Source organism: Gekko japonicus, unplaced genomic scaffold (assembly GCF_001447785.1).
Source record: "Gekko japonicus isolate JY-2015 unplaced genomic scaffold, Gekko_japonicus_V1.1 scaffold1737, whole genome shotgun sequence".
Taxonomy (NCBI): domain Eukaryota; kingdom Metazoa; phylum Chordata; class Lepidosauria; order Squamata; family Gekkonidae; genus Gekko; species Gekko japonicus.
This window is the reverse complement of record NW_015165295.1, coordinates 190705-212782: the sequence shown is the minus strand read 5'-3', so window position 1 is coordinate 212782 and position 22078 is coordinate 190705. Positions and strand designations below refer to the sequence as shown.

The following is a 22078-nucleotide window of genomic DNA, read 5'->3' as shown; positions in this document are numbered from 1 at the left end:
CTGTTCCCTGGAAGGCCAGATAATGAAACTGAAGCTCAAATACTTTGGCCACCAAATGAGAAGGGAGCCCTCACTTGAGAAGACCCTGATGCTGGGAAAGACTGAAGGTCAAAGAAGACGGGGACGGCAAAGGATGAGATGGTTAGACAGTGTCATAGATGCAACGAACATGAAATTGAGCAAACTTCAGAGGACGGTGGAAGACAGGAAGGCCTGGTGTGATCTGGTCCATGGGGTCGTGAAGAGTCGGACTCGACTGTGTGACTGAACAACAACAACAACAACAACATAGCATTGGCCTTATTTAAATTGCATTCGCACACTGTCTCGACATTTTCAGTGAGTTATCTATTAGGACTCCAAGATCTCTCTCCTGGTCAGTCTCTGCCAGTTCTGACCCCATCAGTGTGTATTTATAGTTAGGATTTTTGGCTCCAATAAGCATCACTTTGTATTTAGCTGCATTGAACCCCATTTGCCATGTTGACACCCACTCGCCCATCCTCGACAGATCCCTTTGGAGTACCTCACAATCCCCCCTGGTTCTCACCACCCTGAAAATTTTTGTGTCAACTGCAAATTTAGCCACTTCAGGGCTTACTCACAACTCCAAATCATTAATGAACAAGTTAAAAACCATCAGACCCAGTACTGATCCCTGCGGTACCCCAGTACATACCACCTTCCACTGCGAAAATTGCCCGTTTATACTCACTCTCTGGTTCCTATTAAGTACCCATGTTTTGATCCACAAAGTGACTTTTCCTTTTATCCCATGACTATTGAGTGTACTTAGGAGCCTTTGATGAGGAACTTTATTAAAAGCTTTCTGGAAGTCAAGGTAAACAACATCTATTGGGTCCCCCTTGTCCGCATGTTTGTTCACTCCCTCAAAAAACACTAACAGGTTAGTGAGACAAGATCTTCTCTTACAGAACCCATGCTCAGTCTGCCTCAATAGGTTGCATTCATCAATGTGCCTACTAATTCTTTCCTTAATAACAGTTTCCACCAATTTACCCGGTATCAACAACAGACTCACTGGCCAGTAATTTTCCAGATCTCCTCTGGAACCCTTTTTAAAGATGGGAGTGACATTAGCTACCTTCCAGTCCTCAGAAACGGAGGCAGATTTTAATGAAAATTTACATATTTTTGTCAGGAGACCCACAAGTTCACATTTGAGTTCTTTCAGAACTCTCGGATATGTGCCATCCAGGCCTGGTGATGTATCAGTTTTTAAGTTGTCTATCAGTTTTAGGACCTCCTCTCTCGTCACCTCAATCAGACTCAGGTCTTTCAAAACCCCTCCCGAAATCACCGGTTCTGGAGTGGGCAAGCACTTCTCATCTTCCACAGTGAAGACAGAGGCAAAAAATGCATTTAGCTTCTCAGCCATTTCCCTATCATCCTTCAGTACTCCTTTTACCCCTTGGTCATCCAAGGGCCCCACTGCCTCCCTGGCTGGTTTCCTGCTTCTAATGTATTTGAATAAAGTTTTATTGTTGGTACGTTTTTTGCTATATGCTCCTCATATTCCCTTTTTGCCTGCCTGCCCACAGACTTGCATTTTATTTGCCATGGCCTGTGTTCTGTTTTATCAGCCTCACTGTGACTAGCTTTCCACTGCTAAAGGAATCCTTTTTACCTTTTACAGCTTCCATTACTTTGTTTGTTAACCATGCAGGCTTTTTCCTATACCTGTTTGTGCCTTTCCTAACCTGCGGAATATATATATATTTTTAGCTTCTAGGATCGTAGTTTTAAATAGTTTCCAAGCTTCCCCAATAGTTTTGACCCTTTCTACGTTTCCTTTCAGTTTCCTCCCCGCATGTCCCCTCATATCAGAGAAATTATCCCTTTTAAAGCTAAAAGTGTTTGTGTGAGTCTTTTTGGCCAATTCCCTATTTATACAAATGTTGAACTCAACAACATTATGATCACTGTTCCCAAGCAGTGCCATCACTTTTACATCTCTCACCAGGTCTTGGGCGTTACTTAGGACCAAATCCACGATTGCCTCCCCTGGTAGGTTCTGTGACAATTTGCTCCATAGCAAAGTCATTGAAAGTGTCTAAAAACTCAATCTCTTTTTTCCGACTTGAACACATATTGACCCAATCAATGTGTGGGTAGTTACAATCACCTATTATGACACAGTTATTTTGTCTAGCCACTATGTTTAATTAATTCATCATTTTATAATCCTCCTCTGCCTTTTGATCTGGTGGGCGATAACGAACTCCCAGTGTTAAGCTTCTTTTTCAGCCCACTATTTCAACCCAATTCTCTTACCCTCTCAATCTTACTGGACTGTATACCCTCTCTGACATACAGAGCCACCCCACCTCCAACCCTTCCCCCCTATCCTTCCGATATAATTTATAATGAGGAATCACCATATACCACTGATTTTCCTCATTCCACCAAGTTTCTGAAATACCCACAATGTCTATTTCCCCCCCAACACCAAGCATTCCAACTCCCCTATTTTATCTCAGACACTTCTAGCATTTCTATATAAACATCTATAGTTTCCAATGCATTTTAAGCCCACAACCTTCCTCTTGCTGCCTCGAGACCTTGCCAGGCAGTCCATATCATTAGCCACAGTCTCAGTGGACAATTCTAATCCATTTCCTTGTAGGAAAGTAACAGCTACCCCTTCATCTCTTTGAAGTCTCCACTTCTCCAGGTCAGCCACCTTGGCCTCAAGGGAGCAAATTCGTTCCCTGAGAACCAGGAGCTCCTTGAACCGAGCACACACCCAAGACTTCTGTCAGATACATGTGACACTCCGTGCAAAACACTGGATGGCCCCCAACCCCCTGCTGGCATTCTGGCTTCATAATTGCTTTTTAAAAAATAATTATATATAATCCCCCGTTTTAAAACCCCTTGTATTTATGTGGTTCTCCTTGTAGAATTCTACTTACCTTACTGGAAGCCCAAGGAGACTAGGGCCTTGGCTTTCTGGCTCTTCCTGGGTGTAGTGGTTAATTGTGTGGACTCTAATCTGGGAGAACCGGATTTGATTCCCCACTCCTCCTGCTGATGTGACCTTGGGTCAGTCACAAGCTCTGGCACAGCTGTTCCTGAAAGCGCAGTTTGTGTCAGAGTTCTCTCAGCCCCACCCACCTCACAGGGTGTCTGTTGTGGGGAGGGGAAGGGGAAGGAGTTTGTAATCTTCTTCTTCTTCTTCTTCTTCTTCTTCTTCTTCTTCTTCTTCTTCTTCTTCTTCTTCTTCTTCTTCTTCTTCCAGAGTCCCTAGGCTAAAAGCCACAGGCCAATAGCCCTTTGCTGCCTTAAATAGAAGCCTCCCCCAGCAGAGGGCATGGCCAGCAGCTATTCAAATTCACCCAGGAACTCCATTACAGTCAAACAATGACCCTTTTTCACTCTATCTCAAGCAGCCAGGACTCTGCAACAACTCAAAACTCACCCACACACTCCCAAACACAGTCCCCCCCACACAGTACTTTCAGCTAAGTCACCTCAGCTGAAAGCAAATAAAAAAACATTCACCCCTCTAGCAGTTCTCTCTTGCTGCTTCTTAGAGCTCAGCTGGGTCAGCTCTGCCTCTGGCGAGGTGCTGCCTTCAATAGAAACCTCCCCCAGCAGATTCAGATTCATTGATTTGTTTGATTCAGATTAATATTTAACTTCATTTTCACTTCCTTTGTATAGTTTTCATTAATTTTGTTAGTCCTGTAAACCATTCAAAATACAGTGGCAGGTAGATAAACAAATGTGTGAAGTATCTCCTTCCATTCCAGGCTCACAACAGGCTTTGTTGAGGGATGGGCTGGAGTTTGCCATATTCTAAGCTGAGCTCCTCCAGATGTTTTTGCTCTATGGAGTCTAAAATTTCCCCATTCTTTAGATTTCTCTAATGTAACATCTCTGTAACATGTAGAGAATATGAAAAACAAAGGCAACCCCAAGATTCCAGTTGGCAAGGCTGCCAAAGATATCAGCAGGCATATGTATACATTCACCTGTACACAGAAAGTTTCCCAAGTGTCTTAAGGATGCCCTGGTAGATCCATCTTCTGTTCTGAAAACCTGGGTCGTGCTTGATCAGCAGACAGCTTGTTGATCCCACCCCCCACCCTGCAAGCACAGCTCTCTTTTCTCACATCACCATCAAAGGGCATCACACATTACATAAACAGCATGAAACTGACCGGAAAACTCACAATGGTCATTTAGGATCCATGGGTTTAAAAATAAATAGATTGCAATAGCCATGATGTTGTTAAAATGATGGCAAATCTCTTTCAATTCAACTAACAATGAAGACCCCTGGCGAAGCCACACATGGACAAATTTTTCACCTTTTTTAATGACCAGCCTTTTCTAACAAAGGAAAGGATGATACTGAAGTATAATGATTATAATCACGAAACGTAATCAGAAATGGATTGTGAAATGATTTTTTTTTTAAGATCAGTGTTGTGGTCCTACAAAACAAAGTCTGAGTCAAGTGACATCTTTGAGACCAACAAACTTTTATTCAAAGTATAACCTTTCATGTGCAAAACACACTTCTTCAAAAGTCTCAGAGTCTCAAAGGTGCCACCTGACTCAAACTTTGTTCTGCGGCTTCTGACCAGCACAGCTACCCATGTGACCCAACAAAGCTTAGCAAAGACAAAGACCTCAAAGTGTAGATTTGGATACTCTTGCAAGGGGACACAGCTCTCTGTTCTGCTGGAAAGTGATATGAAACTGATCTCTAAAATTCTCCTGAGAAAGGTTTTTTAAATGTGTCAGAGATTTACAATGGAGTTTAGGAGAAGAGAATTTCATATTTAATTTTTAATTGCACAATTTTTGGTGAATTCTGGATAGGTAAAAAGATGCTGAAAAGTGTGGTATAATCTACACAAAGACTGGAGGCACTGACAGGAGTGGAATGGACATCCACTTGCAGCCAATCTCCTTTGGCCTTAGTGTGTCTGAAATATAAACATGCTTGCAATATGGGATACGCAAAAGTCTTCTTTTGCAGGAGACATTTCAAGGACTTGAGAGAGTTGCTTTTGATTTCAACAATAAAAACTAATCGCATCACATTTAGGGGCTAAAAGTGAGACCACAGCAGACCTTCTTAGGTTTTCCTGCAGAAGAGACTGCCTGAAGCATGTAAGCCTACCAAGATTTTGCATGTCAGGAAACAGGCTGGAGGGCATTCATGAAAGCCCTTGATTCACATTCACAAGCCTCCTTAGTACAACAACAGTGACCTTTACTTAACTTTGAAACTTGATTTCAAGTTAATAATGGACAGAGGGCTCTCCTCTGACAATGAGTGTGGGGGGAAGGGAAGGAGCTCTTTTATTAGCTCCATGTTATAGCACACCTTAAAAAAACCCAAAAAACCCCGAACCTATATAATGTATAGAAAGAGATGCCCTCAACATGCAAAACCAGACAAAGCTGCTACTGGACATCAACTGTTTAACAGATTCTGTGACAGGAGGCCAGCACAGATATTTAGACAGCCCATGGCCCCTCAACACATGCTCAGGTGGGGGTAGGAGGGTAATCCCCATTCCCATCTCTGCTATTTCACACAGAATAGAAGGATCAGCCGTGCAGAGAGCAACTGTTCAATCTACCAAGCAACAGCAGCTCAACCCCCTCCTCCTCCTCAGAAGTGCAACTTTAAGGCAGTAATTTATTTTCTGAGGACCATCTTTCTCCTCAGCACCAAGAAGCTGCAGGTTGGTTAGGTGAAAACAGAAGATACTTCATGATTTGCTTAGGACCATGTATTTATTTGCCCTGAACACCTCAAGCTAACCCAAATCTCGTCAGATCTTCAGAAGCTAAGCAAAGTCGTCCCTCATCAGTATTTCGATACAAAACCACCAAGGAATAACAGGGTCGCCATGCAGAGGCAGGCAATGGCAAGCCACCTCTGTTTGTCTCTTGCCTTGAAAACCCCACAAGGGGTCGCCATAAGTCAGCTATGACTCAAGGCAAAAAATAGTATTTATTTACATTATACAGAAGCTCTTACAGTCTACAATTTGCTCCCCCTATCTTTTGCTTTAGAAATTTCTTTTTCTCTTTCACTTTTGTTTCCATGCACACATCGCGTATGCCTTACACCCTCCTTTTTCCTGGTGACGAGGAGATGCATTAAGGCTAGAGATGTGAAGGCCCAGAAAAAAACGGGAAAATTCGGGGGGGAAACGTTTTTTCCCCTGAAGCCTTTTTGGGTTTTTTTCCCGAAAAATTGGAAAAAATGAAAAAAGAAAAGGAAAAAATTGATTATGGAACGTTTTACTTTAACAGGATGAATAAAATATTTTAGGACAAGGTGTTCAAATATTTTCCAAATCATTTCTAAAAAATATGTATGGTATTAAAGGTAAAGGTTCCCTTGCTCGAAAGCCAGTCGAGTCCGACTCTAGGGTTGCGGTGCTCATCTCCGTTTCAAAGCCGAAGAGCCAGCGCTGTCCGAAGACGTTTCCGTGGTCATGTGGCCGGCATGACTAGACACCAAGGCGCACGGAACGCTGTTACCTTCCCACTGAAGTGGTACCTATTTATCTACTTGCAATTTCTTGCTTTCGAACTGCTAGGTTGGCAGGAGCTGGAACTAGAGACGGGAGCTCACTCCATCATGCGGCAACCCGGGTCTCAAACTGCTGAACTACTGACCTTCCGCAGCCTGCAGTTCAGCATCTTAACCACTTGAGCCACCACAGCTCAAGTATGGTATTAGATTGATCTAATTTCTGTGCACTGAGGACAAGCAAGTCCTAGGTTACAAACTGAACTCTCCAATGCATTTCTTCCTTTAGGAGGTGCTATTGTCAGAAGAAAAGAAAAAGGTTTCAGTTTTGTTTTTGCATGTGGGTGGGTATTCTGTTTGTAATAATTGTTTGGATACGCTATATTTTTAATATGCTAGTTGTGATAATTTCATGCCAAGTAAAAATGTCCATAGTCATATTTTATGTTCCTAAAGTAACAGAATGACTTTCAATCTTGAAAAGAAAAAAGAAGTACTAATGGAGCATTTTTTAAAAAAAAATTCCGAAAATTTCCGTTTTTCCCTGAGGGAAAAAACGGGGGAGGGGGGACGTTTTTTTCCCCGAGCTTCAAAATTTCCGGAAATTTTACATCTCTAATTAAGGCAGAGGTGTCAAACTCATTTATTACAAGGGCCGGATCTGAAAAAACTTTGTTGGGCCAGGCCATGTGCGCCATAAAATGTAACACAAGGTATCAGAGATACAAACTTTACAAAGATGATTTCAGATGCTGAATGGGAATAGCAGGCGTGATTGGATTAGGTGTGATATGCAGAGGCGTGGAGATATCAGCAGTGGTAATGAGACAGGAAACCTAGGTCTCAATTTGGTACAGGAGGATTCAGTGCAGGAAGATGCAAAGAATAAATGGAAATAATTCTGAAGAAGTGAGCAGTGACTCTACCACAATTTTGTTAAGTCTTTAAAGGTGCTACCGGACTCTTTCTACTACTATTACAAACCACAATATTCAAAAACCAGTGGGGAAACATTTTAACCTTCCAGGGCATTCAGTTGCTGACCTAAGAGTAGCAGTTCTCTTACAAAGGAATTTCAAAAGGAGATTAGATAGAGAGACTGCTGAATTGCAACTGATCATGATGCTCAAGACAATGCAAACTCCTGGACCGAATTGAGACCTAGGTTTCTTCTCTCATTACCAATGCCTGCTATTGTCTTTTGGCATCTGAAATCACTTCACTCTCAAAGAAATAAGGACAGAAGGACTCACATTCCAGCTGTATCTGAAGAAGTGAGCAGTGATTCATGAAAGCTCCTCCCCTGCCACAAATGTTGTTAGTCATTAAGGGGCAGCTGTGCTCTTGCTCCCTTTCATTAATAACGAATTCAAGCTGTGCTGTTAGGTTTCTTCCCCCCATCCGTTAGAAATGGAAAGGGGGATCTTTCCAAGTGCCATGCCCCCCCCTGGAGTGCTCTCTCTGGGTCTCCCCCCCCCCGAAGAAGTGTGCTTGCTCACAAAAACTTATACCTGGGGGAAAAAAAACATTTTGGTCTTAAACACAAGAGTCTCTCTCTCTCTCTCTCTCTCTCTCTCTCTCTCTCTCTCTCTCTCTCTCTCTCTCTCACCTGGAATAAAGCCTTTTTTGTCTTAAACGCAGGACACATACCTGGACTGTCTCGCACACGCACACGCACACACACACTCACACACAGCCCTGGAATAAAATGTTTTTGGTCTTAAACACAGGAGACACACTGTGTGTGTGTGTGTGTGTTTCTGGCATGCTTTCTCTCCTCTGAAGCAGGAAGCAGGAGAGGCTGGGGAAAAGGAGCTGTGATGTTAGAAACAGGAAACAGGAAGCAGCAGAGTCTGTTGCTCTCGAGCTGGATTGGAGGCTTGCAGGGGTTGGATAAGGGCTGTGGGTTGTATATTTGACACCCCTGCATAAAGGCCTTTGTAGCATAACCAGGTGTCTCCTGCACAGCCACATTAACACCATCACCATCTGAGATAGGGAAAATACTTAACTGTATGAGCTTTGGGTGTACAGAATGGCAGTGTCTTCAGTAGGGTTGGCAGCTCTGGGTTGGGAAATACCTGGAGATTTTTGGGGGGTGGAGCCTGAGGAGGGTGGGGTTTGGGGAAGGGAGGGGCTTCAATGGAGCATAATGCCACAGAGTCCACCTTCTGAAGCAGCCCTTTTCTCCAGGGGGACTGATCTCTGTCTCCTGGGGATCAGTTGTAATAGCGGGAGATCTCCAGCAACCACCTGGAGGTTGGCAGCCCTACTCTTCAGTCCAAAACAGTCCAGTGGCACCTTTAAGACCACGTTTTATTCAGGTACAAGCTCTCCCTCCTCTGCCAGGACAGATCTGCATGTTCTTCCCCCCCAATAGCTACCAATCCAAATCATTTGGCAAATGATTACTTTGAGAAATTCCTGGAGGTTTGGGGGTAGTGCCTAGAGAGGGCAGAGTCTGGGAAGGGGAGGGAGCTCAGGGGGACGAGGAAGTCGCTCTAGGACATGTTTCTCCTACACCCTATGTTATAACAGAGAGCCTGGCCTCTGAGGCGGCCATTTCCTCCGGGGGAAGTGACCTGTGTAGTTGGAATTCTGAGAAAACTCCAGACCCTGTTCATTGCTGGTAACCTGAAGGAGTCAGTGCCCCTCAAGTAACTGAATTTACACAAATCACAGCAAACGCAGTCCCAGTTACTTGAATCTATAGGCTGTTTGGTTCTTCTGCTTCATTCCAAAGAAGCAAAAATCTGATAACGAAGTGATTCATAAGGCAGTCAATAGGAAAAATGGAATGGGAAGTAACTTTGGGGTAGAAATGATCATGAGGGAGAATTCTACCATCATAACAAAGGGAGAGATACAAGCCCCCCCCCCCCATTTTTGCCCCCAGAACAGGTACTGGAACAGCAGTATTTTACTTTGTTCATTAATGATCTGAAGTAAAGATGGAAAGCAAGGTAGCCAAGTCTGCGGATATCAGATTATTCAGCATGGTGAAAGCCCAAGGGATCTGTAAAAAAAACCACTCCCATGCTACTAGAATCAATTTCCAGTGAAGCTAATAAAAAAACTAGTATGGTGTAGTGGTTAAAATGTCAGAGTAGGACCTGGGGCATCCAGGTTGGAATCCCCAGTCAGGCCACGGAAGCTTGCTGGGCCAGTAACACGTTCTAACCTACCTCACATGGTTGCTGCAAGGATCAAGTGGAAAAGGGGAGAATGTGCTAAGCCACTTTGGATCCCCATTGGGAAGAAAAGGGGGTATAAATGAAACAAAATAAATGCATAAACAGCAATATGTTCAGAAGACACAAACATTAGTGCTTTATACAACACTTAATTATCCCATAGCGTTTCATGTGTGTTAACAGCAACTGTTGCTAACAGCACCTCAGCCTACAGTATAACCACCAACATCATTTTAGTTTTGAAAAGATTTTGGCTTTGTAATGTGATTGGATCAAATTGCAGAAGCCAAGACCAAAAATCTGAGAGTCATAGTTTAGAACCTGAGCTGGATAACTGAATTGTGGAAACCACAGCTCACCTTCAGTGTCTAAAGGATGCCTGGCATTTGAATACCTTCCTGAAAATTACAGAACAGCCTTAGAAAACTACGAGACCATAGAGGCAAAGATATATAGAGAGATTCCACATAGGCACCTCAGACCTATTCGGATCCCATTCACTGTAAGTTCCAAGGCCATGTTCTTCCTTCACCAGAATGCAACCCTGTAAACCCCTCTGCCACAGGTTTGAAGAAATGTGCTGTTGCCTTGGCATTGAGGGAAAGCAGCTCACTCTGTGGTGAATGATCTAGCCTCTTTGGTATATTTAAAGAAGGGCCAGGAGGAATTCCAGGGATTTTTGTGGTGAGATAAACAGAACTCTTGACCTCTTCCACCGAGAAAGAAGTAGTAGCTGCTTCCACTGCAGTCACGGCTGAGGTTTTAAAGTAAGGGGCCAGTGGGGAAACTTCTGAAGATTCCTGTCTCACACATCCACTCCTGGCCCCCCACCCCACCCCTGCTATTTATTTACTAGCACCTTAAACTTCTAGATCTCCTGACGAGGATCTCATTATGGGATAGCAAATGGAGCTGGTGGGGCATGATCATACCCACCCACTCCCCTCCCACTTCCCTCCCAGTATTGATAAGGCTCGGAGTGCATACAGCGCAAGGCCAACCCCCCCCAATGGGGTTGGGGGTTGGGGGGGGGGGTGGAACAGCAGCTTCTGATTTGGTATACAAGATTTCTCAGACTGTCAAAAAATGGACAAAAGTCCTCAGAAAGATGGCAGAACGCTCAGAGTGTACTTACCACCTAACAGCAAGCTCATGGCAATCTCCTTGTTTCGGTCCTCATTTCCGGAATATGCTTGTTTTTACATAATTCTCAAGGTCTCCCAGCAAGGAATGAGGCTTGAGCACTCCCTTTTCATGTTTACTCACGGCAGAATTCACCCATTTTCATATCTCCGAAGATGGGTTTACACCTCCGTCTGTCCCACAGGCCTCTGATGTTCTCTCTCCCACCCACCCTTCTCTTTCCAAAGAGTAGCAGGGAAACAATAGGCGAAAGTCAAGGAATATTTACTAACTGATAATCTCTTCACGTACTGCAAGCAGCCTGTTTTTCCCCCGACCGATAAAGATTTCAGAGCCAACCACTTTTGCCAACCAAAGGGGGGGGGGGACTGTTGAGTATAGGTTTTTATCTTAGCACTTACCATTCACCTGCTGGGGGGAGTACGCTTCTGATCCAGAGTCCGGGGGAGAGTCCGGTAAAGTGCTGAAGAGCAATGGAGAAAAACGGGGGGGGGGAGTCAAACTAGCGTCTAGCAAAATTGATAAGGTAAAAGAATGCAAAATATCCTTCAAATCTGGGAGGGGGTTAGGGGTAGAAAGTAACGCACAGTACTAAGAATAACCCCATTGATGGAAGCACCCCCCACTGGCAGAGCCCAGCAATTGAATCCACATGCATTTTCCTTGGATAGTTTCCCCATGCCGTCCTTTCTAAAACTGAAAGGAATGTGAGCGCCCTAAAGATAGATCTCTCAGAACCAAATTTCTCCTAACTCTTGTTTGTAAAAGAGTAAATAAGAACGGAATATTTGGGAGTTCCCCACACCTAACACCATTCAATCACACAGTACAGCAACTCCTACTGAGAAAATCTGGGATTGCTTCAACTGGATTTCTCACCCCCACCCCCAGTCCCTGTCCTATAACATTTCCACAGTGAGCCCTTTGATTTTATTCATAGGCATCTCATTTCATGGCCATTTTGTCAATCCTAATAAGACTTCTCTCTTTGGCTTGAAGCTCATGCTCAGCTAAAAACAGCCCACACAGAAACGTATCTGTTTCCCAGAAAAGATAATTAGTGTCACCACAAATACAGAGGAGGCTTTTGGGGAGCCTGGCTTGATTCCGAAACCTGACCCATCCAAGCAAAAATGGTCATCTTACGCGCTAGACTGTGTCACCATCACCATTGTCATAATCACTGCCTATATGGGTCTATGGGAAGCAACAGCGCTAGCAATAACAAAGCTATTCCAGATGTGAAAGAAGGAAGAACCTGATCACAATCTGGCAAAAGAAAACCAGGTATATCAAAGCAATTTCTATCAACATTTTACAAAGAAAGGCGGCTTTTAAAACTGCTCCTATACCATATTTTTAATTTCTTTATATTGCACCACCTCGATTCAGAATGGGACTGTGGTGCACGGAGAGCGGCAGGGCTCTTCAGACTCCTGCCCACACTGTTTTCCTGATCTAAAAAGCCCGAAGGGGCAGCCATTTCCCCTGATGAGGCTCCATGTGCCCATTGGGAAAGCACTTGAGTTTTCCCAGTGGACAAATAATGCACCCTGGGGCCATTTCGATTTTTGGGGGGGAAATGTAGGGCGAAAGGCTTAAATCCTCTCTCCTTGAGCACTGTGGTCCTATTCCAAATTGAGCCGATGTGAGTCTGGGATTAACTTCCCAGCTCAAAACATGTGCATAAGAAAAACAGAATTTGTAATGAGGACCATTTGAGATATCTGAAACCTATGGCAGATCTACTTGAAGACAACTAACTTCCACTGTTGAGTCCCCTCAAAATCTATTCCCTGCCATCAAATACATTCAGTACCACCACTATGAGAGTGTCTTCCAAAGCTCCTAGCTGGTCAATGAGTTCAGTTCAGGTCTAAGACCTTGACTCTAAACATACCTATCATGCAGAATGAGAGTCAGGTAAACAGAAACAAGCAAGATGAGACAGAAGGGCTATAGGAGGAAATGAAGCTGATATGCAGTCGACCCAAGTACAAATGGGTTCATGTGAAGTCACCTCAGGATAACCCTGTAGTTTCCAGTCTGCTTAGCAATGCGAAGGCCTGGGGGGGGGGACTAGAAAAATGGGGGAAAGTTTGTATGTTTTTTCCCCCTTGTGGAAATAATAAATGATCAGGCCTCAGTGTTACACTGGACATGTGTGAATATTTGCCATTCACATAAACTGCATAAATTGCTGGCAACATGAATAAAGAGGGCAAGGGATAAATAGAGTATGGAGAGAGCATTATCCTATTGGTCCAAGAGCCATTGTTACATTCCCCTACTCACTGTTTGAAAATGTGTAAGAGGGCGATAGAAAATGGTTACATACCTAAGCTGTCATAGTGGAGGAACAGTCAGCTACAATTTAGACACACCAAGAAATTCTCAAGCCATTGGGCACATCTTAGCAGTCATTCACGGAGTGCTCCCATACTGTGCTCAACTCGCGGTTATTAACAGGAGTGGCCATTATGGGTTTATTTTAGCAGTGGTCTGGAATAGTACTTGTGGCAGAATGGCCCCATTGATCCACAAGCGCTGCTCTGTTCAGCCCTCCAGCCCTGAGACACAACACTCCCCTGGCCTGCCTGACCCTCAGGAAGGATTTATCTTCTTCTTTCAGTACTGCTGCCATCAACTGGCCATTTTAGGAATTACCCACCAAGAAGGCTCCCCTTGCCATGCTGCTCCCCTTCCCATGCTGCTGTTCTAAGGCCACGCCCAGCCCTGTAGCTAACAATGTTTTGCTCAGGGGGGCAATGTTTTTCTCGGGGGGAGGCCTGCCATTATATGTCTGTGCAGTACTGCCATACCATGCTCATACTTCTAAATAACAAAATATTAAATAATAAATACAATAAATAATAAATAATAATACTTGCATTAAAGTTGTGAGCGAGCAATTTAGCTGCTGCATAAATTAGTTTGCTCTGGAGCCCCATCCTTCCTGAGCTAAGACAGAAACGTATGAGCCAGAGGCTAAGAACCTGTGAGCTAGCTCACACAAACCCAGCTTAGAGGGCACACTGGCGGGGACTCAGGCTCAGCTCCTCCTTCTGTCTGTCCCCTCATCGTCCTGCTGGGGGTTTTTCCAGGGGGACTTCTTTGGCACAAGGGGGTTCCATCCAAATGGAGGGGGCGGAATGCAGCCATTGTGAACCCCCGGCTGGGACGTGGAGTGTGGGGGGCAGTCTAAGGAGCAGCATGAAAAACGAGACGCTACTGGAGTCGGACTGATTCTGCCACTCCGGCAGCATTCTGGGGCTCTTCTACCCGGCAACAGCTGGGTCAGCACCCGGAGCCTTTTCTCATTGGCTGCCTCGGCCTGTCCTCTTCCATCCCCCTCCGAAGGGCCAGGACAGGGCTCCGTCTGACTCTGGTGCCTCTGCCCAGCCCCTGCTATTGCTCCTATAGCTGCCTGGACCTCCCTCCACACTGGACTTCTCCCACCTTGACGAAGGCAGCAAGAATGGGAGACTTTTGGGGGGGCCTGTGGCTCCTACTTCTCCTCCTGAGTGGGCTTCTGGTGGTAGGTAAGCCCACCCCACCCAGGGGGAGGGCCCTGTAAAAACCATGGGGGGCGGGCCCCGTGGGCACCCCCGTGGGCCCCGCAGTAGCTATGGGCCTCCTCCTGGCTGAATGAGGGCCGGAAGCGGGGCAGCTGGAAGCAGGGGGTGGGGCTTTGTCATGTGCCCCGCCCCCGTACCTCACCTGGGGGAATTGCGATCCCCCGCGATCCCCCCCGAAATGACCTCTGACTGCAGGCCCAGTCAGGATCACGACCTTGTGGCATTTTAAAATTACTTGAAAGCAGTGACAGCTTCATATCTGGTTTGGCCCTAAGATGGTACTGCACCAGACAACTTTATGCTTCATTGTGGTTCAACAACAACAACAAAATAGGGGGGGGGGGGCTGTGGCTTCTGCTGCTCCTCCTGAGTGGGCTCCTGGTGGTAGGTAAGCCCACCCCACCCAGGGGGAGGGGCCCGTAAAAACCATGGGGAGCAGGCCCCGCGGGCCCCGCAGTAGCTACGTGTTTGACCACGCCTCATGCCTGCATCTCCTGCTATGCAGCAACTGGTTATACCACAGTTATGGTTTACTGTACTAGGAGGTAATCAGGCTCAGCTGCACTGCTGGCTGGAGATGGAGTTCCTGCAGCGGTCCTGTGCGTTCATATTGCGTTCACCACATGGGTCTGAGGTGGGATTGTGCACCACTAGTCTTGCACGTCACCTCCTTTGGATCACCTCAGGCCGGGCCTTCTACTGCTGCTGTTCCTGCAGAGGGGGAATGGGTGCTGCTGGACCATGGGCTTGGGTCTGAGACCTACTCAGTGAAAGCCTAATAGCTATATTGGGGGGCAGCATCAACGACTTGCTTACAGGCTCTGACAGGGTGGCTTCTCCCACTGCTGGGACAACTGCCATGCTAGGTTTATTTATTTACTTACTTATTTATTTATCCGATTTATACCCCACCCTCCCCGCCAAGGCTGGCTCAGGGCACCTCTCCCTGCTCCCATTGGTCCTCCTCGGCCAATGGCCTTGGCTCCTCCGGGTTTCCCCCTGAGGACTCCAAGTGTGAGTTGCTGAACAGGTCAGAGGGCACAGGGTTGGATTTCACCGAGGATGAACAGAACCCCCTCAGATATATAACTATCCCCACATTAGAGATACATAACTGTGACCAATGAGCAAAAATTCTACTTTATGAGCTCCTGGCATTAAAGTTGCAAGCGAGCGATTTAGCCTTTGAGAAGCCGACTGGCCCGGAGACGCCCTGAGAAGCTGCGGCCCAGGTGGAATGGTAGAGCCGCGGCACAGGGTAAGAGCTGCTGGGTGTTCTTCGTAGGAGCCAGGGACAGCTCAACGGTGCAGATAATGCTGGTGGCTCGGATTGGCGAGCAGTGTGGGGAAGATCAAGGACTGCTGCACCCGGGGTCTTGTGACGCAGGGTGGCGGCGTAAAGGACATCGGTGTGGGCGTGGAGACGGGCCACGGAGTGCTGGGGTCTGGCATGGCAGCGCTGCAGCTGTGGGCTGCTGGTGGGCCCTTGTGAGTGCGACGTGGCAGAGAGAAGTTCGGTGGGGGCTCTCCCCCCTCGTTGTTGGGAGCCGACGGGGAGTGGCCTGCAGGGCAGGAGGCGACCATGGCTCTCGCGATTACCGCCGGGCTGGAGAGAGAGAAGCTCTGTTGCTGAGAGTGACGGGGAGTGGCCCGCAGAGCAGGGGGTGACCATTGGAGACCCCCCGACCACCGCTGGACTGGTGAGAGAGAAGCCCCGGCGGGCCCTCCCTCCCCCCCTTCTCCTTCCCCCTCCTGGTCTGCTGGGAGTGCTGGGGAGTGGTTTACAGGGGAGGAGTGCCCCGTGACTATCGCCGGATGAGATCACTGCTGGATCGGTGGGAGCTTTGAGGAGTGGCCCCCGGGTGAGGAGGCAGCTACTGGAGTGGTCAGACCACCCCGAAGAACTAGAGAGTGGTTTCTATCTGCCGCTGCGAAGGCAGTAGCCTTAACCATATGGATAAACTTTGAAGTGTCGCCAGGAGGCTGAGTGGATGTGAGAAGGATGCATGCGCGAATGGTGATGTAGCCTGCTAGCATTGTTAGGAGAGCGGGAGAGAGACTGGACGTAAGAATTTGTTGAGTGTGGGTGTGTTAGGGGCCAGGTCTCGCGATCTTTTAGGATAGTTAGTGCACTTGGGGTGCACTTGGGGGGGCTGAAGTATTGCATAGCAAGGCTTTATGATATTGCACAAAACTGGGGGTGGGAAGAGAGCCAGGAGGATTGTTGATCAGCTACCTAGGCGGTCAGGAGCTGCAGCGTGGACCGGCCAGTGGCAGCAATGTTGATACAGCAGATTCCGGTGCTCTTTGGGAGGAGGAAGTATAGCGGTGGGTCCAGGCCATGGAGTAAGGGAAGGGTGCGGAGAACCATAGGGGCTCGGCATCCTTCCAGCCTGAGACCCATCCTGAAGGATGGCGGCAGTGGGGCTAGGATTACGAACCCCCCTCCGACATTGGTGTTGTGCAATGCCAGGTCCATCAATAATAAAAAACGGTCCTTCGAGACTTTATTACAGAACATCAAGTGGACCTGGCTTGTGTGACCAAGACCTGGGTGCGGGATGGGGAGACTGTAGCTCTTTCCCAGCTTGCCCCGCCTGGGTTTGCAGTCCTACACCAATCACGGAATAGGGGGCGGGGGGGGAGTGGCGATATTTGTACGAGAGGCTTACTCCTTCAGGGTGCTCCCTGCTGCGGAGATTGCGGGCTTGGAATGTGCCGGTCTGGTGCTGGAGGCCAAGGAGAGTTTGGCGATCTGGCTGGTGTACCGTCCGCCTAACGCACCGGCCAGTAGCCTGCCATCCCTACTGGAGGCCGTAGCAAGCTGGGCGTTGGAGCACTCTCGGCTCTTAGTCTTGGGTGACTTCAATGTCCATGCCTCGAGTCGGGCTACGGATCTGGTGTCGTCCATGGCGTCGCTGGGACTCTTCCAATGTGTATTGGCCCCCACGCATCAGGCCGGGCACACGCTCGACCCAATCTTTGCGGCGGAGAGTACGGTGGACCGGATTACCATGATGGAGGTACCATGGTCGGACCACTATGCCCTGAAGGCTCGTGTAAGTGTCCCACCCCGACCCTGTTTAGGCGGCGAGCAGATTTTAGCTTGCCCGCGGAGCGTAATGGACCTGATGCGGCTTCAGATGGCTCTGCGGGATCCGATGCCCCCTGACGGTCCGTTAGATGAGCTCATGGATGATTGGCATAGCCGATTTGCTGCGGCCATCGACGTGATCGCTCCCCGGCGCCCTCTGCGCCCTCGCTCTAGGCTGGCCCCCTGGTATACCCAGGGGCTGCGGCTTATGAAACAGGAGCTCAGTCAGTTAGAGAGACGGTGGCGCCAAGCCCGCGATGAGGCTACAAGAGCATCTTATAGGACGTTTATGAGATCCTACGAGATGGCAGTCAAGGCTGCATAGAGAGAGTTCTACAAAGCCAGGGTTGCATCCGCTAGCTCACGCCTGGCCCAATTATTTAGTGTAATTCAGTCTTTGACAGCTCTGCCCCAGGGCAGACAAAACAGTAGGGAATTGGATATCGGCTGCGATGCTTTTGCGAACTATTTTGCGGATAAAGTCTGATGCTCCGCCGCAACCTCCCCGCAACAGTTGAGACAGTAAGTGAACTTGAGGCCCCTTGCGCGGCTTCGCCGGGTTTGGAAAGTTTTGACTGACTCAGCTTGGAGGAAGTTGATAGGGTGCTTGCAACTGTGCACCCAACCACTTGCAGCCTGGATCCGTGCCCCTCCTGGCTCATTAAAGCAGGCCACGAGGGGTTTCGAGGTGCCTTGAGGGAGATTATCAACAAGTCCCTGTCAGAGGGGTGGTTCCCTGAGGCACTCAAGGAAGAGATGGTCCACCCTCTCTTTAAAAAGCCAGCACTGGACCCGGCGGAATTGGCCAGCTATCGGCTGGTGTCCAACTTGCCCTATTTGGGCAAATTGATTGAGAGGGCAGTGGCGACGCAGTTGCAGGGCTTCCTAGATGACACTTCCGCCTTTGATCCATTCCAGTCTGGCTTTCGCCCATGGCACGGAATGGAGACTGTACTGGTGGCCCTTACTGACGACCTCCGCAGACACCTGGATCGAGGCGGTGTTGTGAGCAAGAGATTCCACTGCTGGATAAAGCAGTTTTCTGTGGAGCCATCCTTCCTGAGCAAAGACAAAAATCTGTGAGCCGGAGGCTAAAAAACTGTGAGCTAGCTCACACTAACTCAGCTTAGAGGGAACCCTGATGCCCCGGGTCTAGTCTGATCTCATCAGATCCCGCAGGCCAAGCAGGGTCAGCCCTGGTTAGTATTGGACTGGAAGGCCACCAAGGAAATCCAGGATCGCTATGCAGAGGGGATGATGGCAAACCACTTCTGAATGTCTCTTGCCCTGAAAACCCTATATGGAGTCAGCATAAGTTGGCAGTGACTTACTAGCACTTTATACCACCACCAGGAGTAAGAAAGAAGGAGGTCACAGATCAAAAGAGTAAGAATTCTGTTTTCTCTAATATTAGTATCAGAGTTCCACAGATCTTGCAACCTTAATGAACTGGTGGTGCATGTGTGTGTTTGGGCAGAAAAGACTGAGACCTTCAGCGACTCAACGTGGCCTGTGTCATCCAGCACATTTTCTGCAAATGCAGGAAGTCAGATTTTGAGACAAGATTTTACGTATGCATTTTTACATCAGCCCTAAGAGACACAGATTTTGGAATCATCAGCGTCAACATGAAAACTGAAAGCATGACCGTAAATGACAACTCAGATAACAGTGCAGCATCATAGGAGCAGAAGGCAAGTAGAAGTCTGTGAAACTCATACAGAGAGTAGTTGCGATGAAGGAGAACATTAAGAGACAGAAACACATATTTCCAGAAGACAACAGAACAAGAACAGAGTACCCAGGAGGACAGAATGTTCAAGAACAGAAAACAAGTCCCTCAATTTCAGCTGTAAAGGGAATGTGAAACCTTGGTAAGAAGTTTCAGTGGACCAGAATAGGTCACAGCCCAAGGAGAGACAGATTACAAGACATAAAAGCCTTAGGCACACACCAAATAACTAAAGTGTCTAGAGACAAAGAGAAGGAAAGGGGTGGGATAGGGACAACACGTCTCTGTTACCAGACAGCTAGCAAGGACATGGCATTCCCGACACCCTCCCCCAAGCTAAAGGGAAAAAAACTAAAGATGCCATTACCTGCTAGAAATGTCACCAAAATTCCCCTGCCACCTGAAATTCTTGCCACCTGGCCCTACCCATATTCCTCCAAATCAACTTCAGAGCACCAAAAGAAGCTCCTAGCTTAGCTCGCTGATCAGTGACCAGGACAATCAGAATTTATGAACTTAAGGAAATGGAACAGTTATCCTTCTCTTGTGCTTTCAGACCTTTCAGGCCCTTACTGAAGAGATGGAACCCCATGCCTCTGCCCTCAGCTGTACACCTTCTATGACTATAACTATCTCCTGGTTCTGCATCTGTGTTCTCCCTTCACTTCAGTTTCCAGTCCTTGCACTACCAGCCACATGTGGGTCTATGATAGGGTTCCTACTAGAAGTGGACAACTCATTGTGGTGGCTCCAATCTTAGACTTGCACCGTCTGAAGGTCAGAAATTAACATAATTCTGCTCTTTTCAAGTAACCTCAACCCTTGTTTTGAAGAACTTTCTCTTCTTGTCTCTGTGTTTTGCCCTTTATCCTTTCAGTTTCCTGGCCAAATATTTACAGAAGGGTTTGTGTATATCCCCCTACAGAAAAGTCAGGCAGGGCCAATCCATTAAGTGAGCCTTTCTGGCAGAGTGCATGACACAGACATGGCTTGTTTTGCAAACACAGACCCTTCGGAGTGACCAGGGAGCTTGGCAGTAGCAGAGGTATCAGAAGAAAATATCCACTTTTAAGTACCATTTAGGACAAACGTCGGTTTGCTTTGATAAATGCAGGGAGGGATGAATCAAGGAACACTGAATGGTGGAGTCCCTTCTATAGTAGTATGTTGGTGGGGTGACATCTAGCCTCTACCCACATTCCTTTTGCCTTTTTACATTCAGAGAATAAAGACACAAATAACTTGTAAAACAGTGATCACTACAAGTTATTAACTCTCACTGTGATCTCTGCACATTTCCTTGCACATGTACAGACCAACGAGTCCCATGTTGATTTAGCCAGGGCTCTTGCCCCCTCACCCCATTCACACTTCATGAAAGTTGCTAAAAATTTAAAACAATGTACATCCATGTATTTATATAGAAGTCCATACTTTGCATTACTAAAAACCTCCAAAATTGCATCCCTCCATACAGATCATCTTCATCCATACAGAGGATCTTCAAAACTTCTCAGGGGGAAAGCTTTAGTAATATTAATGGGAACACATGCTAAATAATCCACTTCCAGTGCAGTTTGAATTGGATTTTGCCAGTTCACACAATAAAGTCTAGTTGGAAAGTGCATTGAAAGTGGATTATTTAGCATGTGTGATCGCAGTGAATGGCTGACTTTTCCCCATTGAGATTGAACTACTCCAAAAAGCTGCTGAACTAGTTTCTCCAGAGCTCACCTCAGGAGCGGTGTGTGTGTGTGTGTATTGGACTGCACTACCATGAGGGTGCTTCCAAATTATCCGAATTGTTCCATAAATATTACCTGCAAATACAGCATTTCTAAAGAAGCGTGAGCAAAATCTGGTAAGTCAGAGAAGTCAATCTCAGAAGACTGAAAAAAACACTGTTCCACTTATTACCGTGTTTCCCCGAAAATAAGACACTAGGGCTTATACCACAAATGCATAGAAATCCTGCTAGGGCTTATTTTTTGGGTAGGTCTTATTTTCAGGAAAACAGGGTAGACTCAAAATATCCTATGTTCTGATCCTAATTGTTTAAAAATTTCTAGATTCATTCCTTCTTCTTTTTTTGAAACAAGCTTGTGGAGTGAGAGTGTAAGTCAAGGAGTCAATCTCTGGGGTAACATCCTGATGCATAAAGCAGTAGTTTGCTCAGGCATGTGCCAGAATCAGACACATTAATGCACAAAACATATTATTTGCCAGTGATGCAACAGAATATGTATATACCTGCAATCAGTGAGTAGACCCTAGTTGTGAAACACATATTCTTAAATGTGTTTTCCATTCAGTACAAAGTTTGTGGCAAGTATTAAATATCAAATTTGTAGAACATTCTCTTCTAGTTGTACAGCAAACCAGTTTTGTGTTTCTCTTCTATATTAGTCATTCCTGAAACAGGAACCTTCATACCTACTCTGATGGTATTAACCTATATAATTCAATATCTTAGTTTGTCAACAAAAGGAATGAGGCGTCAAGGTGCACTATGCATAAGATGCCTCGAAATCATACACTAAATAGATAAAAACATACTTTAAGTCAGCATGTGAAATTCTGACCCATCTTCCTCCGTAGCCCATTTCCCCACTAACAACTCACAGCCCTTTCTTTCCTTTGTCCTTGTGTGAGGTTGTCACCCCTTCTCAATTGATCTTTTGCTTCCTTCTTATCATATGAACTGACTGTCAATATTCTGTAACTGACCCTTCCCCTTGAGTAGGCTGGAATGTGCACAAACACTTTGTTGCCCAGAGTCACTGCCTTTACTCTCAGGTAGCCCCAATA

The 22078-nt window shown here is 46.6% G+C and overlaps 1 protein-coding gene across 1 annotated transcript in view; it reads right to left on the bottom strand.

Annotated features, from left to right (window-relative positions):
• Window positions 1-22078, bottom strand: part of MYRF (myelin regulatory factor) — a 188662-nt gene that overhangs the window by 120240 nt on the left and 46344 nt on the right. The window contains exon 4 of the mRNA XM_015410369.1: window positions 11268-11329. Coding sequence (XP_015265855.1) covers window positions 11268-11329 — 62 coding nt within the window. The remainder of the gene's footprint in view (window positions 1-11267; window positions 11330-22078) is intronic.